Raw genomic sequence first — 19,193 nt, forward strand, 5'->3', positions numbered from 1 at the left:
AAACATTCATTCTCTTGCAAAGGCCATAACATAAACATGGATTGATACACACACTCAAGATGCTCAAGCCTTCGTTGTGCCACTAGCAGATTCTGACCAGGATTCCACGTTTCCACCAGGGCCAGGGTCTGGACTAGTCCAGCAATGTCGGCAACTTCCCCCCAGTCCTTCCAGATCCTGCTCTTGCAGGATTGGGATGATGTCATCTCAAATTTTCAATAAAAACTATATACAGAGAATGTTAAAATAATTTAATGTTAATGTTTCTTTATTAGCCCTATACAATTTCTTGCATTAGGAATTTGTCTTTTCGCATACCCCAGCTTTTCTCCATGAGACACAGACATGGAGAGAAGCCTGGGGTCAGAGCGCAGGGTCAGCTATTGTAGGGCACCCCTGGAGCAGTTAAGGGTCTTGCTGAGGGGCCTAACGGAGTAGGATTCCCCTGCTGGCCACGAGATTCGATCCGGGAACCTTCCAGTCACAGGTGCAGATCCTTAGCCACAGAGCCACCGCTCCGCCCCAGAATACGTCTGACTTATCCGGGTTTGATTTCCTGTTTCAGATTACAGTTCAGCGGGACAATGGCTTAGATGTGAGTTCTCCTAAACATGGCAAGACAGACCCTGACAACATGCCACATGTTGGTGGAAATATGTGGGCAGGGGGAACAGGTGAGTAGTCCCTTCTAAGCTTTTGAATTTGTATTCCTCGTGTGATCTAAAATGTAGGTAATTTTAACATGCAGCCTAAAATTGCGATTGTGTCTTTTCCTGTCCATGAAATTTACATTTTTTTAGCATAACGAATAGAAGCACACCACTAAATTAATGAGCAAGGAAACATTATGAAGATGGTAAGATTGATGGGTATGTACACTGCTTACGTTATTGAAGTAAGGTTTCTGGATGATCACTGTTGTACAGTAGTAAGACTGTTTTGTACTGTCTCAAAACTGTTTGGTTGTTCTAACATTCTCTCAGAAAAACCATAATAAAAAGTATCCCGGACAGCCTTGGCATCCTACACTGACAGGCTAAAGAAACTGAACCTATATATTCTTGAGCAGAGAAGACTACAAGGTTAACCGATACAGGCGTTCAAAATCCTCCAAGGCTCTGACGGACTCGACTCAGAGTGACCTGTGAAGCACGAACCACAGGACACAAGTGGAAACTGCATAGAACTGTATTTAAAACCCAAAACAGGAGGCACTTCTTTACCCAAAAGTCGTTACCCTTGTCCTATTCCGTGAAGCAGCTGGTTGCGATCTGGTGGGGACAAATGGCCTCCGCTTGTTTGGAACTGTTCTCATGGTCTTTCTTTGCTTTTTTCCTTGTCCTGCAGGAGGCAGAGACACAGCTGGTCTGGGTGGGAAGGGAGGCCCCTACCGCCTCGACGCTGGGCACAAGGTTCATCAAGTGTCCCAGGCGGAGAAGGACGCTGTTCCCGAGGAGGTGAAAAGAGCAGCCAGAGAAATGGCGGAGAAGGCCTTCAAAGAGAGGTACTGTTTGTGGAGAAGGCACATTTCCCACACGCGAGTGCCAAAATCCACAGAGCTTCACAGCTTGCACATGTGTCTTTCTTTCCCCCAGCACTGACGTGAATACAGTTCAAACTCAGACTCGGCACGCTGGCGCAGTGGAGAGCATTGCTGCCTCTCAGCGCTGAGGCCCAGGGTTCAATTCCTGGGGTTCTTTCTACAGCATCTGGAGTTTGTATGGTCTCCTTGGGTTTCTTTCATTTCTCCTGTTTCTGTCCTGCACCAGGTTAGGCAGTTTTGGATACAAACCTTTCCATTTGAAAAAGGAGAAAATAATGCGCACCTGAGACGTTAGAGGTCTTGTACAATAAGGGGCAATCACAATGAAGACTTTTTGTGCAGAAATGTTACCAGATATAATAAATGAGTATGGAGCAGAGACTTTGCATCCTGCTCATTTTATTGTTTTTGGAACACCTCTCATAAAAAATGGTTAAAATATAAAAATGGCTACAAACAAGAGGGGCCCGTTCATCCCATCTAAACAGACAAGATTCAAGAAATGAAACAGGGACTGTCTTGTCTCCGGAACAGGACTGTTTAACCGAACCACTATTTGTATTGTTATTGAGGAAACTGAAAGACTGACAGTGAAAAACGTTTTTTCACACCATCTTGCTAGTTCATTCGTTTTGCAGCATTGAACTTGTTGTAAATTATTCCAACAATACAATTGTGTTTTCCCAAACCTGAACACAATATGCTATACACAATGTTTTTCCTTCTCTCAGTGAAATATGAGGGGCTTAAAGAACAGATACGTCTTTAATGTATCGAAGTGGCCAGCAAATTATGATGGCCGGAGGGAACTTTGTTACCTTTTATTCAAGTCACTTATGCATGTTGTCATCCCAAGTATGTGTGACAATATGAGTTATGAATGATGTCATTCATGCTGATAGATTTTCAAGCACTGGATTGTAAAAGAGTCTGAAAGCAGCCTCATTTCAGAGCGATGAAGGCCGCCTCTGTTCTCTGAACAGGCCGGGCCTCTCAGTTCTTTGACAAGCTTCCTGTACACAGAGCGCAGGCTGTTTCCTGCAAAGCACAGCACCCGCACTGAGCTCCAACACTGCTTCCATTAACAGTGCACCATGAGAAGAATTTCCACACATCCTGCTGTTTCAAACCACTGTCACCTGCGTTATTTACAGGAACAAAAACAACTTTTTTCCACACCGTCACATCACAAACATCAGCTGTGCTGATTTGCTAAATTAAATTTAATTAGGCCATTTTTTACACAGCTTAGTAGGTTTCTCAAACAAGGCTTTCCTTACTTAAAAAAAGCACATTCGTAAAATTACTTTAATAAAATTATTCAGTAATAGTTCATGCATGTGGGTCATTAAGTGCCTTTGTCATTTTCATGGGATTTCTGAATAATCAATCCATGATAGGGGACAGTGACAGAGACATTTTTGAGGAAATCTGATCTTATCTTCATTTTGAGGTTTCTTGCTCAGGGTGGACTGAAAGGTTTTCAGAAGCAGCCGAGAACACAAGATGTACATGTGATCTTAAAAGACATGACTTAATAACCTATAAGAAAATATGTTTTTTAAATGTATTGCTTTGCCTGGATACTGACCTTCTTAAGTAGCTGATATACAGTAGGATGTTTAAATATTTACTGTTTTTGGAAAAGAAAAAAAGCAGGAGGAAAGATAAGATAAGACAAACCAAAGAGTTGGCAAAGAAGATAACCTTCAGAAGTACTGTACCTCAGGAACATTCCATACAGTGAGGCATACCTAGGTATTATTCATCTCTTACTCAGCCTGTCTTATAAAACCTTCAAAAGTTACTCCGTCTCATTTGACTTGTATGATTGTGTTATTATTTGTTTTACAGTTTTATAATTGTGTGGTAGTTTTAGCACATATTTGGACATGACTCCAGTCAGGATTTTAATGTTAATGTTTCTGATACAGTCTTAAAAGCCTGATTTAAAAAAAGAATCATTGTATAATTCTATTATACTTCTTTATAGAGTACTATATGTGAGTTGAGTTGAATACTTCCAGAATTCATAGCACCCTTCTTGAATGTGCTCGCCACAGGGTTACAAAGAGCCCTGTGTTGAAAGCATTGTGGTCCAGTGGCAGGTCTGGAGTTATTGAGAATGGTCCCTGGGCTTTGCCTGTTGTTCTGAAAGCCAGACCAAGCTCTTTCTTCAGTAGGTGGGCCTTTGGAAACAGCTGGAACCCACTGAAAACCTAGAGGCAGCCTGTTTTGTCTACAGTCAGAAAAAAAGAGAAAAATGCATGGCTGCATTGTTGAGGAATCAAAATAGTACATCATATGCTTTGCGAAGATGAATGTTGTGAAATCTCTGATGTCTGTTCTGAGTAGGCACCGTCTCAATTGTTATATCATGAGGGATGATTCACAGAATAATCTGATCAGAACAGACTGTATGAAATTTGAATCAACGAGACAAGCAAAGCAAGACTTTTCCCTTATTATATGCTGACTTACTTGGCTTTCACCTACAGTATATTATATACAGTAGCCGTGCCCCTGTTTGGCAACTTTTGGCATGTATCACTTTTTTAAAAGCAGATTTCATTTGAATCATTTGAAGTGCTTTTTAATACAGAGCAGGAGCAGACTAAGCTTTCATAATGCTATTGTCTTGAATGGTACTGTGTAAGGCAGTAGATTCTCAGAATTTAAAGGAAAGTTCACTGGACGTTTTGTCGTTATCCTAGAACTGAAAAAAAAGCTTCACTTTGTCAACAAAAAAAAATTATTCTCATCTTGCAGTGGAGATTTGAAGGATTAGACAACTGTACTCCTTAGGAAGAATTCCTGTCTTTACTTGTGTGGTTTGTATATGTTGTGGGTGAGTATTAGTGACATAATGGAGGTATTATTTCTCTAATTGGAAGAAGCTTGCCATGTACTTTATTGTTCAATGCTCAGGCTGTCAAAGTGACAGTCACAACACGAGCTGTGCAAAGAAAGAATGATGAGGGGGAGCACTTGTATACACAGTGGACCGGTTACCAGGCTGGCTGAGGTTCAGCAATGAATCATTCGCTTCTTGTGCAAGCAGTGGCTTATTTACCTTTGGAAGTACAGCGCAGAACACCTGCAGATGAATGCAGCCACAGATCTTTACAGGTATTGAATCAATTCTTTAACCATGAAGCAGCCTCTTATAAAAGTGTATCCACCAATATAGTGCACACATCATTTTGTACCCAAATATTTACCCCTGTCCTTTGTGTAACATTCTTGTTTACTGATCTTTCAGATTAAAGGAAATTGAGATGAGTGAATATGACGCAGCCACTTACGAAAGATTTTCTGGAGCTGTCAGACGACAAGTCCAGTCTCTACGAATCATCCTGGACAGTCTCCAGGTAATTCCGTCTGGATGCAGTAGCTGTTGTGCTTTTCATTTAAACATGCTTCAGTTGTAAAATGTGTACTCTGTTCAATATTCAGTAATAGAAGTTCAGATTTGTAACCTGGACTGTTCTTATTCATTGACAAAACGTGGCAGCTTCCTGTAAAAGTCACAGTTTGTGTTGGCGCTGGTCATGTTGTGCTCGGCCTTGTTGTTTGTTGTGTAGATTTTTCGCATGCATCTACTTGTCATTGAATAATGGTTGTGTGTGTGTCAGAATCCCATGACAGATGTTAACGAATGAGCTTTGAAGGAACAGTGCTGTCCTCTTGAGGGGAAGGCTACAGAACTGCGACAACAGAGCTGAATCACACTGGAGTAAAGAGGAGGTCACCCTCCAGGTGTTTTATTGTTTACATTGGAGTGGTCTGAAAGGCGATTACCTGACATTGTATGCAACTGCCAGGTCTCCCAAGTAGGATTAAACTCTGAGATATGGGTGGGGATTTTATGGGAAAACAGGAGTTAGAATCAATCAGCCTTTAGAGAAGAAGGAACCCTTGACTGATTCTCAATAGATTTCGGCCTGAGGGCCCCCAGTTTGGGTATAGCATTACTTACGAGCTTGAATATACCTTAAATCTTAAATTGTAAAAAGTTGAACCCGGTTTATATTGCTTATGTATTTAAATCAATGTATATCTAATTTTCAGTTGAAAAATTTTATTAAAGTAACTATGCCGGTTTACTTTGGGGAACAATGGCTTTCTGTTCTACAGACCTGCTTGGTGGCAACCAGGTAGGGAAGTACACAAGACTGGTGGCACTGTGCTCTGTGTGTGGTCCAGCTCGCTCTACTGCTTTGGCAGGATAGAGTTAAAAAGAATAAAGCACCTCTGCATTTTTCTCTGGGAGACATTGAAAGGTAGCTTTGATTTAATGTGTCTTGGGTACAGAAGCACCGCACTTCAGAAAGCTAAAACGTAAGATGAAGCTTATGTGATTCTCATTTTTGTCACAAAGTGTTGGGGTGTTGAATTTTTACTCACACTTCTTGTTTCAAACACACATAAAGCACTACCATCAAATCTCCCTGTCACACTTGCCCAATACTAGCTGACATCACTTCACCCCAACACTTGGGCCACCTCTCCTTAGTTTTCAAAACAGATAAGAAATTCAAAAGGAAAAATGTTTTCAGGGGGTTTTCCTTTGCAAGACCCCTTGTAGCCATGGGGTGTCAAATGATGTATTTCGGAGAGTAATGCTCTATAATCAGTTCTGCAGGGTGAAATTCTGCTCTTTGACATTTTTGGAAAAATGGCCTTTAATTATGGAGAAGTGCAGAAAAGGTATCAAGGAGTTATTTTCAAAGACTTAAAGAGCTCATTTACATTTATCGGTGGCCTTAAAGATTTGAAGTAATTTTCATCTAAGTGTCTTTAGATGAGGCTCCTGTGTCACAGATTGTCAAGCTCAGTCATGGGAATTTGTCAGATTAAAAGCAGTGGAAGAATAAGTACCACATTTCCATGGCTGTTTTGTTTCTGTTCATGTTCTTGTTTTGTTAAAAAAAATGTAGTTCCATTTGCCAGCAATGTGTGAACAATTTGAGATGGAATGAAAAAGAGAGACAGCCCTGTAATTTACATGTATGCGGTGTCAGGTGTTTCGATTTTATTAAGTTTGTTGGAGAACGTTTTTCCACTGACCCTGTAAGCATGGCCTAATGTTTTGAGACGCAATTGAGCAGGAGACTGAAAACTGGATAGCCCAGCTCTGCTGGCTGTCTCCTAAGGGTGCGATTGTAAGCCCACTGGAGTTAGAAGAAGAAGGTGCAACTGCAGCCAGTGTAGGTTTTGCCTTTCACTGAACAGGTTGGGTTTGGCTGGGGTTTGGTCATGGGAGTCAGGCTGCAGGACAGAGGACCTGGTGTTACTCTTTGGTAAACATCTGATGTGTAAACTGACAGATTGCTATGAGGGCAGAATTGAACCACGGGACCATTAGTGGAGAAAGATGCAAAAAACATTGAAACATCTGAAATCTTTGTTATGTGAGCATTTGCTTACAACAAAAAACTTCAATACATGCAGCAGGTGGGATGCACTGAAAAAAGAGGGCTTTTAGTATTGCTTTTGAACAACAGCATATTAGTTTTAAGAGAGTAAAGTAGATTTTCTTTAATTTACTGCAGAAAGCGAAGTTGCTTTGGTACATTATTCTTCCTGCAAATTCACCTAATCACATCTAGTGCCTTCCTGCCCATTAATATCACTTTCACACAACCTTTTTTATTGGGTTTTGTGTTTGTTTTAATAAAGTTCTTGTAGGACTTTACTTTCTCTTTTAGGCTCCATGTTTGTAATTTGTTTTGTCAGTTTGATAAAATAAAATTTAAAAAAATCCATTCTATTCCAAAATCATCTTCTTAAAAAGATGAGATATTCAGCAGACATGAAGCAAATCAACAAAAGTTCAAGAGAAAAAGTGGTCAAATGGCAAGATATTACACATCTGATTTCCTTGTGTTCTGATTTACAGACTATGATCAAAAAGTATTAAACACAAACCTTTCACAATACTTTCAGTGTGTATAAGAGCCTTTAGGCATTTTTACTGGCTGTGGTATTGACTGCAGTTGAACTCTATTATATAAAAAGCTTTAAAAAAAGTATTTTTTAAAGCAGTGCTATGGAATTTGATATTTTCACATTAAACCTGTTTAGTTTGTGAATTTGACTTTCATTTGTGCATGTCGCTCAAATGAACTGAAAAAAAAAGTCTTAATTCAATTAAATATCCTGGAATCTACTGCAAGGCTCGTCCTCCCTGCTCAAAGTTTATTTAACTTCTGTTGAATTGATGATTCCCAGGCAAAGTGCCTGAACAGGACTCCAACATTCTCCATGCTGTGCAGTATTGTCACTTTGATTGAATACAGTACAATGTAGGTGTGGCGACATGTTAAAGACATTGTTCCTAAAGGCATCAGTATGGAAGGTGATTCGGTTCATTTAAACAAGGTTAAACAGCCTTACAGTATGTAAGTGTTTCTAATCAGTCACCAGTCTCATGTTTACATTTCCTTTTCCCTGAGAACTATGCCAAGGCAGGGTGTGAAGAACAAGTATGGTTTTCTGGCACAAGGTTGTCCTCACCAAAGCTATGATTACCTGAGATGACGCTCTGCAGTGTTGTCACATGTTCCTGGCAAACTGAACAATACTGTGGACAGTGAAACACAAACCAGGGGACACAAGTGGAAACTATGAAGTGCATTTCAAAGCAAGAACATGTGGCACGTCTTTCTGGAAAAGTGTTTTGGGAGTGTGAGGCAAGCTACCCAGCCATATCGTCCAAGCTGATAACTTGACATCTTTCAAGAAACAGCTGGATGAAATCCTTAGGCCAATTAACTGCTAACTTCCAAATGGGCAATGGAGTCCAAACAGACTTTCTCGCTCATAACCTTTCTTACAGTATGTTCTCAGGAAAACCTGAGAAAGAACTCGCAGAAGAGCTGTGAGTCTTTTAGGAATTTATATATCTTCTTTTTAGTTGGAGCAACAGTAGTAAAAGAGCTACAGAACTGAATATTAACTTTGGTTCCCCTAAGGTTTTGTTTATTTTAATCACTTGTCTTCTACCTTTGTATTCCCGATTCACTGGGTTTCATTTTTCAAATGATTGTACTGCATGTTTATCAAGTCTTCCTAGTGTTACTTTTTAATGATTATTTAAAGTATTAATTGCAGTTATATGTCACATGCCATCACAATTGTCCAAAAGCACTTTACAGGAGGAGATCCATTTTATCCACCACATACAGCAGCCATAGTGTACCAGTAGCAGATTAGGTAGAATCAGATTGATAAATAGTGTTAGTTCCACCTCATTTTCCAAACCCAGAGTGAAATTTAGCCAGGATACTGTGATTAGCACCCCAATTCTTACAAGATCTTTAATGACCAAGTAGTCTTATCCAAAGCATGCCAACTACAGTACAGCACTCTCTGTCACTATTGTGGACCATTGAGTTTGGAACTGTTCAGCTTCTGGGATCTGAGAATATCAGACTAGAAGCTGGTAAAGCTGTGCAGCTCATATTCCCAGGCTATCAGCCGCGCAAATTATATTGCTTTACTTTGAGCAGTAAAACCTTTCCCCCGTTGCTCTCTTACACAATAACTGGACAGTTTTGAACTGAAATTCAGATAACCATTAAAATAATCAAATTTCATGTTTTGGTTAGTAGAAAGTGTGTAATTATACAGTAAATTATATTTTTGTTCATACTGTATTACCTCAGGAACACGTAATCAGTGCCACTTAGGAGCTCAGTGGGTTGAGTGATGGCCCATCCGCTGCCAGCACTAGGTTTACATTAATCCCATCTGTTTTAATTTCTTGCTGGCCTTCAGACAACTTCTTTGTTAGTATAAATCTTGTTTAAATGAATGTAGTGAAAGGCAAAGGTAGTATAATTAGTGACCATTTAACCAGATTAGTACAAGAGTCGGTTCCTGGAATAGCCTGAGGCAGGAGTCCTCTCTGGAGAAAACAATAAATGTTTCTTTTTTATGGTCTGTAGGCCAAAGGAAAAGAACGGCAGTGGCTAAAGAACCAGGCCCTGGGAGAACTAGACGATGCCAAAATCATTGATGGTTTGACGGGGGAAAAAGCCATCTACAAGCGCCGGGGAGAGCTGGAGCCAGAGGTGAGCTTGAGTTGGAGGAAATGAACCCTGAAGAAGAGCTTTGTCTCTTCTGTAATGTGAAAGTTGAGCTGTGTCAAAATATTTTCGTCTTTATACGGAGTTCATCACCTTTCATTTTCCTGTACTGTGTTAATCTGGCCTTCCTGGGTATATTTGCCTATTTTTCAATGAGATACTATTGATCACACCATGATCATGAACGAGTACTAACCTGAATTCCACTGATACTGTAGATGAAAGTAAGTCTTCAAATATTGCTTCTTACTCTGGACAAGAGGAGCAGCAGATCCGTGGACAGCTTTCACAGATGAAAATCCATAACAGGCCCCAGTAATACCCTAAATTAAACTATGGAAGTGGTCTTATTTAGTGTATGTGCTGTAGTTGTAACATAAAACTGGAAAGGTCAAGACCACTTGAATGGAAAATAGTGAAATCAATTACAAAAAGAAACACATGCTTTGCCATAGCAATGTGTATGGTAACATTTCATTTTAAATGGAAGTTCTTGATTTGATCTGACCTTTCATAGACTTTATGTAGACCGAAACTTACTTAAATGCAGTAAAAGTCCTACATTTGAAACAAAGTGACATCTGGATATGAATTATTGTGACTTCAAAGAGTGATATTTCCTGTGCTTCGAGTACAAGGAATGGATTCATAAAGTTTATTTTTACACATCTTTTGAGTGTTGGAGAAGCCCAAATCAGTCTCTTATTGCATTGATTCAGATTACAGCACTGAACAACAATATCATCTGTCAGCAGGAGACCGTATTTGGAGTGTCTTTTACCATGGAGAATAAGACCTATAAAATATTTTGTACTGCTGTTGTGATTTAGCTCACCTATGGAGTGCATTCACAGTAAAAGGACTATTTTTGTATAATGACATGTTTTAGTATTTAGATTGATTTAATGGAACTCTTAACAAAAATAGGATTTTCATAGAAAGATGTAAATTGTAAAATATACATTTGAAATGTGAAATGTTAAATATGAGTTTATTAGTACATTATATTGTATAATTAATTTGTATATGGATATGATAGGTTGTTACAAATGCTACATTTTCTCTGTCCTGTGTTTCTTGAAAACTGTTCAATTTCCCATTACATGATTTCTCAAATGTGTCAAAGATTTTCTTACATGGCAAATTTCTGTTAATTAAATACAGTGCAAAATTACTATGTTGTTAAAGCTCGGCAAGAAATGACAGAGTTTGTGGTGTACCCAATTTTCCTCGTTAGGAGCGTTGTTAGAGAGAATGTTCCCATGTACTACCAGCAGTGCACCTGGAATCTTTTTTACACAGATTTTGTGCGTCATACGACACTAAATTCGAGTTATTCGTTTAATAAAGCAGACAGTAGAAGAGAGAATCAAGACATATTTTAATGTTTTTCAGACCTTATTACACCTTATTATTATTATTATTATCATTATTATTATTATGTTTTAAGAAGGAATATTAAATGCGTTTTGGCATTTGTGGAGTTTAAAGAAAGAATTGCTTAAACCACTAGATATTTTACTCTTTGAGAATTTTAAAGTCACCTTGGTTTGATATAGCTGGCTTATCACTATTTATTAGAGAGGAGAATTATAGGTACCTCACCTGTTATAGCAGTTCAGTTCTCCTCCAGCAGTAAATGCTGCTGCTTTGATTTTACTTGATGTTTGCAATTGTCAGCAGCAACCAACAGTAGTTGACATGTTGATGCACCTCTGCATACGATGTAGGGTTAGTAGCGATGTAGTATCTTCTTGCAGTCTGAATTGCCCTTCCAGGTAGTGGTTTACTATTTTCCAACCACCTCTTGTAAGGTTTTTGAGGTTGTGCAGGATGATGCATTAGCCAGGTTTGCTGCTGCCTTCAGCAATGAACAACATCATGTGTAACAATGATTAAGATCCTTCTGGCTGTGACTTACCTCAGCCTTCTTTTGTTCAGCCCTGATCTTTTTACTTTAGCACTGCTCAATAGGCTGGGTCTGCTACTGTTTTGCAGTCTTTCACAAGTCCCGGGAATCGCAGGATAATTTGCGTACACTGGTCATTCCCTTTTCTTTAGGCAGAATGTCCAAGTCTAAAATAATATTAGTAATAGTTTGGTAGGAGAATGTATATAATAATAACGTTTATATATATGCGGTATATAGAGTACTGTAATACAGTATGTGTTGAAAATTCCCTTGACAGAACCCTGTTTATGTATATGTGGAGCAGAAGAAAATGGGTAGAACTAATTAGAAAAAAAGCATTTCTCTGTAATTTGTTACATCTCTGCCTTTTATCATTTCATTTGTGTGTGTCAGCTGGGAACCCCCCAGCAGAAGCCGAAGCGCCTCCGGCTGCTGGTGGACATATCTGGAAGCATGTACCGTTTCAACGGGGTGGACGGGAGGCTGGAGAGGACCATGGAGGCCGTGTGCATGGTGATGGAGGCCCTGGAGAGCTACGAGCACAAGTTCAAGGTGACCGTGGTGATGCCCGCCCGTCCTGACTGACCACTGCATGGGTCAGATGTGAAGACCATGGACCAAAACCTCAATTCTCCAACTGACAGTTACTAACTCTCTCTCTGACGGCCGGTTACTCAACCACTTGGAGAGGAGAAGTGTATTTCTGAAAGGTTTTGTTGTTAGCAACAGGAAAATAATATAGCTATCAAAGCCGAAAACCAAACAAGGAACGTTTTCCCGCGGTTTAACCTACTTGCTGTATTAATCTGTCTTGGAATATTTTTTGTGTCAGGAGTGATGTTTTGAGCTTCATTTGCTGATGAATTTTTACAATATGATTGCTAATTACTACACAGTGGGAATTAGAATAAGCTATAAAGTCCGACAGTTTAGTCTTGTTTTAGTTTGTTTATTGATACCAAATGTGGTGGACCACATTATTCATTGTTGGCAACTGCTGTGTTGATACAGATGTGCAGTAAAATGAAAGTAGATTTGATTTAAAAGCAGTGGGCTTTGTAGAAGATGTGTCATACAAGCAAATCAAAGTAGTTTGCTATATTTATGAAACTCTTCGTATTTTATTTCTACTTCTGAAAAAGAGACTGATGTTGAAGTCATAACATGGACAATGTAGATAGGTTTACCTTTTGATAACTGTAAACTAATCTGAAACATTTCAGAGATACGGCCCTTTATTTACTTATTAACTGTCTTTCTGTTTATGAAGTACACCAAATTTACAGTTAATCCTAATTATTTAATTTGAATTTTGTTTAGTAAGTCTGGGTTATTTGTATAGTGAAGTCCTCTAGATAAATGCTAATACCCTCTCTCAATTTGTACTTAATTGAAGGGCTGACAGATGCTATGACAATGCTTTAACTTTTTTTGGCTTCCAACTTTTATTTTTTAATAGTTCCGATAGCCTCAGCCCTTCCAGTTTACCAAAATAATACTTTGTATTTTCCTTGAATCACAGTAGCCATGACAATCCAGTGTTTTCACTTTTGTTGCATCATGCAGCGTGGTCCGGTCTGGGGTGATACAGTACCAAGAGAGCTCCCGCCCAGGCATTGTGCTGTGCAGTGATGTGCTGTGAAGCAGCCTTGGGAGAGATGGCTGTGTGTTTCTGAGTGTTGCCGTGGAGACAGCCTGTGGTGAAAGAGGGGGCTGACTGAGACTAACCGCTGAGCAACACTGGCAGGCAGGGCCCAGACCAGAGCAGCCGCTGGTCTCCTGACATCACCTCTTACAGCTGGGCCTTGGAGAGAGGAACAAGTGACTCAGCCAGAGACAAGTCCAGTTTGCCAGCTCGTTCATTGGACAAAAGCTCTAGCATTTCCTGACAGGATATTTTGTATTGTGCCATGAGTAAATGTGATACAGTCGATTACAAATAAAACCTACGCAGCTCGAGGACTCAAAACATTATTTCAAAATCAAACAATATTTCAGAAATCCAAAATATTTGTATAGAAAGTTAAAAAAAACATTTTAGCAAAGTATTTTTAAAAAATAAAATGAAAAACCCACAATAATTAACATAGAGAATGTGTAAGATACATGTCTCATAAATATTTTTGATGTACATCAAAAAATGTACATCAGGGGTATTGTGCATGCAAGTTTCTTTTCTCTTCTCACAAAATATCTTTCTGACTGCTTTGACTCATGGCCCAATTGCCACAGCAAATTTATTTCGATATTGTGTGCTAAAGCATGTTGGAAACGTTCATCTCCACTGCACCTTAGACCGGATAACTTGAGCATGACAGGCGTGATACACAAGAGCCCCAGAGCCGCCTATGACTCATTGTAAAATCTGGCTTGAGGACACCGTACCAGTCGCCAAGTCAAGCTGCTGCCTGCGAAGAGACGGCGGCTGCCAGTGACCTTGAACAGCCTTATCAGACATGGCTGGGGTTTCTCTGTGCAGTAACCTTACAGATTTGTTCGGACGTAAAAAAGACTTCAAGCGCCAAAGCTAAATTTTCTTTCCGGAATAGAGGGACACCTGTGGTCTGTGCTATTTTTATGCCATCCTACAAACATAACACTCATCAAAATCTGTGATCACATTAATTTACTGGCTTTTACCTGCTAACAAGGAAGCGAGCTTTAAATAAAAAGTGTCTCCTGTCTTCTGCACGATGCTGAGTGTACTGTGAAGTATGCTAAAGTGTAATCTTTCAAAATGTGGTCTTGTTGAGAGATGTGTGACTAATTAAGTTTGGGAGACAGCACTCACAGGCTGGGCTGATTTAAGGATTAATTTTCCTAATGCAGTTAAAATGCTCTCGATGTTACTGTCAGTGCTAAGACACTGACCTAGCTAAAACCCTGGCTGTGTAGGGCCTGATGTGGTTTGACCTTTAACAGTCATCTAATTGTTATTAGGCGACTGTATGCCCACAGTCAGGGAATCAGAGACAAGGGGTTTTCAGAAGGTTTGGCTCTGTTAGAGGAAGCTGTCCTCTGTTTTTTTAGCATTGATAGTATGGGCAAAGAATTTTATGCTGTTCGAGTCATATAAATTGTAATTCTATGTTGTATTTCACGTCTAATTTTGAGCAATATGTTTGGAACATCAGCTCTTCTCTTGATGACAGACCATGTTCTTGTTTCGTATTTTTTCCAGTATGATATTGTTGGACATTCGGGCGATGGCTTCAACATTGAGCTGGTCAAGTGTAATAAGATTCCAAAGAACGATAAACAGAGATTAAAGGTTCTCAAGGTAAATTTACAGCTGAGTTCTTCAAAGGCTAATTCTTAAAATGAACTAGTCTGCTATGCTGAAAAAGATGACCTTTAGTTTTCAGCAACAGAAACTATAGAGAATACAGTCACATTTTTCCCAGCTGCACACAGAGCTTGTCACATTCTGTACATGCTTCATTGTGTCTTGTACACATATTCTACAGTACTTCAGATTAATAGAAATTACAGTCTCAAAAGGACATTCTGATCTATGGAATGTATCACTATTCTATTTAACACAATTGCAGCTTCAAAGTAATATACTGTAAGTCAAAAATGAAAAGCAACCTTTCAGTGGGATTCTAAGATGTTTTCACAACATTATTTGGTTAGTGAAAGAATTCTTTTCAGCGTAGATAACCAATATGATGTGTTAATGCTATTTATGTCCTCGGCTAAAATATGAACAAACTCCAAAGATTACAAAACAGAAACGAAAAAAAAACATTCTTATCAGAAAAGATATGCCTTGTAACGTTCAGAGTAAAGGATTAGGAAATAAGAGAGGGTTGTAGTGTTTAGAATATTATTTTTAGGGCAAAAACTACAACTTGCCACATAATCAATGGAAAGCTATCTTTAACACCTTAAAGAATTTATCCCGTTTGTATTTCGTAATCCATATTCCCTCCAGACGATGCATGCCCACTCCCAGTTCTGCATGAGTGGGGACTACACTCTGGAAGGGACGGAGCACGCTGTGAAAGAGATTGCCAGGGAGGAGGCCGACGAGCACTTTGTGGTGGTCCTCAGTGACGCCAACCTGGAGAGATATGGGATAAATCCGGATCGGTTCGCACAGGCGCTGACCTGCAACCCGCAAGTCCACGCCTTTGCCATCTTCATAGGCTCCCTGGGAGATCAGGCAGAAAGGCAAGTCAGCATCACTCCTAAGAATCGCACTTCTTACTTCCATTTTTCTTTGCTCGGGTAAGACTTGACACGGGTCTTTTAGTTGCTGCAAATCACACTTTAAGACCTGTGTGCATTTTCGCTGTTGTCAAATTCAAATTATATTTACACAAACCTTGCTTGGTGATTATTCCTTGTTAATCTGCAAGGAGGCACTTAACCCCAATTTGGCACCAGCTGTGTCTTAAAATAGAAGGCGTTTTGTTCTTCCACAGTTTAGGGCATTTTTTCAGATGCTGAAAAATGCAATAATTAAGTCATTTTTGTGCAGTTCACAGAGATCAGATCCTGACTGGTAAGCAGTATGTTCTTGTGTTTTCTTTTTTATTGCACAGATGTCCACTGAATATTTTGAACACAAATAAAGCATTAGGTTCCATGTTGTTAAGCAGAACTGTCTGGAAGTACACCTCTCATGGCGAATACATTCAAGCAGAGGCTCCATTAACTCTTGCCTTTTCATGGACACTGTGATTTAAGGACGTACTTTTTTATACGTTCCTCTCCGCCGAACAAGTGACAGTAATGAATGCGGCTTATAGAAACAGAGTAATTGTGCGTCTGAAAGGGGTCTCAGTGACACCGGGCTTTCAGGCACTTTCCCCACGGCTGCTTTCCCAAGGCCTTTCATCACACAAAGGCCTTAGCATGAATGATGTGCATTGTCCACCTACCGAAGAGCAAAAACTTTCTCTTTCCCCGCCCCCCACCCAGTTACGGGCCGCATCATTTGCAATTTTAATGTTGGGGGCACTTCTTCTCCTTCCACCCGCAGGCTCCAGAGAACCCTGCCAGCCGGACGATCGTTTGTTGCCATGGATACCAAGCAGATCCCACACATCCTGCAGCAGATCTTCACTTCCACCATGTTGTCGAGTGCCTGAGGATGTGTACTGGTGATCAGTGGTGGCGCGGCTGCCCTGTCGCTCAGGAGACCGCACAGGCTACGACAGCACCTGCACTTTCATTGGCTGTGTCTGACATCACAGGTGTGATTTGATCCCGTCAAAGCACATCAAGTCCTACTCAGCCTGGGCTTTAGTTAGGCCAGAGTGTCTTAGCACTGCTGACAGTAACATTAAGATAATTTTTTTTTCTACAAGCCTTTGGTGACTCTTAGCAAAGGATGTTTTCCGTTCATCACTTTCTAGAATCTGCTGTTCAGAATAACACCACACCCCTGTGCCAGTGTCACATGTTGGTAATTTCAAAAATTGCTTCAGATTAATTCCCCTAAACAATGAGAACTGACAACAACCAATTAACTGTTGTCAGATTACCACTTCAGGATCGTTAATACAAGAAAGCCTTTCAATGTAGTCTTAACTGCAGGTACAACGAGGGACTACCTGAAGAATATTACTGTATTATTTGAATGTAGTAAAAGTAAATTATGCTTTGCTCACAGCGACAAAATATTGGTCTTACAATTTTACAATTGAATCTCCAATGGCTCACACCCTTTAGCTGCTATAACCTATTCTCTGACATTTACAAAAGTACAGCCAAATGTCATAGTGGACATTTGTTTGAAAATACTAGTAGGAAATATACAGTGTAGCATCAATGAAAAAATCTAACTCTTTGAACATACACAGTATGTATCTAAGTTCTAAACAATAGCAAATCAATTATGCAATTATCTCTAGGCAACCTCTTTCTGTTCCTAAATATTTTTTAAAGTGCTTTGGTCTTGAGTGTCTCCCAGTGGACTCCTAGATTGGAGTGTCTGATGTACAGTAAGAAGGAGGGTGACATCCCACAGCAACGCCCTGTATCTCCCAAAGGTTCAGCACTGATATTGTTAGTTTCAGTTCCTTTTTTGACTCACGCAGTATATTAATAACACTTTTTCAAAAGCATTTTAAATTAAGTACTTGTTTCATAGACAAAAGTATGAAAAAAAATACTTTTTAAAAACAAATTCACATAAAGACTATCCAATTCAACTTGAAAATGTGTTCCCTTAAGATTTACCATAGAATTAAGATTCTCAGCCAGTGCACTTTTAAAGAAATCTCAGTAGTGATTCACTCTATTACACAGTATATACACATATCAGTCACACAAAACTTCTTCTCAGTAAGCAGTTCTGTTTCTGAACTTCCTGTCTCTTTGCCCTTTGACACTGTGGAACTGGACCGCGAGCAGTGACACAGTTGCATTGGAATGCTGGGACAGTGACCCCACATTCCCTACCTGCCAACACATGCTTGCATGAGACCTGAAGACCACGGACCCCAGTTCTGTAGATTTCTCTCTTTCGTGCCCCATCTGTGTAAGTGCTAGATCTTTTCCTGTATGTCTTCAGTGCCTTATGCCAGATATTTTGACCTCGGCATCTTAAAGAAATCAGCTTTAATCTGCAAACCCCCCACTATCAACACAAGCCAGACTATTAGATAAAGCATCGAAAGGGCTCAAAGAAAGTCCCGCAAGGCTCCTGGAATTCCTATAGAAATGTCCCATTGTTGGTGGAGCCCACATTTGATTAGGTGTCATCATCGGCTTTCATGTATCTTCTCATTATTTGGATGTCGGAGATAAAGGAGGGAGGTTTTATTTTGTAACTTTGCCTGATTTACGGAAGAAACCGAACACAGACTCTGTTGTTTTCACTCGCCCTTTGCTGCTCTATGCTCTGCTCCATCCTTTGCTTATCAAGATCCTTCTGACAGCGAGGGCCTGGAGAGTCCTCATTCATACAGCAGGACATTTACTGGAGCAGTCTGAGTGAAGGACCTTACTCTGGAGTACACTGACAGTGTCCCACTTAGGATCTGGACCCACGACCCTCCAGTCCCAAGTCCTGAGCATTTCTCCACATTTTACTGTATAGCAAGCTCCAGTGAAAGTACTGAGTGCTGCAGTTTTGTCTTTTCTGCAGAACTACAGTATGCGCCATCACTGGGTGCAGGGAAAACATGGCATTTTGATTAGTCCTTGATTGATGTCTTGTAATTGAAGCCATGCCTTAAGAAATTCAGTAAATAATGGCAAGTTCAATAGAACTGAAAACAAGCTTTCTGGTTATCTTTTAAAAAATAAAACTACTGTTGTTTTTTATTTACTCCTCAGTTCTAATTACAAGAATTATTTGTCTGAGAGCACTTACAAGAACTGTTTAAATTATTTAATAAAATAGCCTTGTCCACTGTTTGTTTCTTATTAATCATCTTTTGGCTTTTAATGTATCATTGCCATCAAGAAGAATAAATGTATTATTTATTTATTACTTCACAGAATGCAAATGTGTAGTGTATTAAGTCCGACCTTGAGGAGGCCAAGACGGTATACTGTATATTAATACACTTTGTTTCTTAATAGACCACAATAAGTGAAAAAGAGTATTAAGTTGTTCTTCAGTAGATAATTCTGCACATTGCAATAAGATGTGTGTTTTCCTATTCGGTAACGTTTTCCATTAGTT

General features: G+C 39.7%; 1 protein-coding gene across 3 annotated transcripts in view; it reads left to right on the plus strand.

Annotated features, from left to right (window-relative positions):
- The window catches only part of vwa8 (von Willebrand factor A domain containing 8), a 118,146-nt gene extending 99,226 nt beyond the window's left edge, over positions 1-18,920 (plus strand). For all 3 annotated transcript variants that reach the window (XM_015363890.2, XM_006639022.3, XM_015363891.2), the window contains 8 exons: positions 566-674; positions 1,348-1,504; positions 4,806-4,914; positions 9,496-9,621; positions 11,942-12,100; positions 14,730-14,828; positions 15,486-15,724; positions 16,539-18,920. In XM_015363890.2, the coding sequence (XP_015219376.2) occupies positions 566-674; positions 1,348-1,504; positions 4,806-4,914; positions 9,496-9,621; positions 11,942-12,100; positions 14,730-14,828; positions 15,486-15,724; positions 16,539-16,647 (1,107 nt within the window). In that variant the 3' untranslated portion in view covers positions 16,648-18,920. The remainder of the gene's footprint in view (positions 1-565; positions 675-1,347; positions 1,505-4,805; positions 4,915-9,495; positions 9,622-11,941; positions 12,101-14,729; positions 14,829-15,485; positions 15,725-16,538) is intronic.
- Positions 18,921-19,193: the final 273 nt, after the last annotated feature.

The sequence above is a fragment of the Lepisosteus oculatus genome, chromosome 15 (genome assembly GCF_040954835.1).
Source record: "Lepisosteus oculatus isolate fLepOcu1 chromosome 15, fLepOcu1.hap2, whole genome shotgun sequence".
Classification (NCBI taxonomy): Eukaryota; Metazoa; Chordata; class Actinopteri; order Semionotiformes; family Lepisosteidae; genus Lepisosteus; species Lepisosteus oculatus.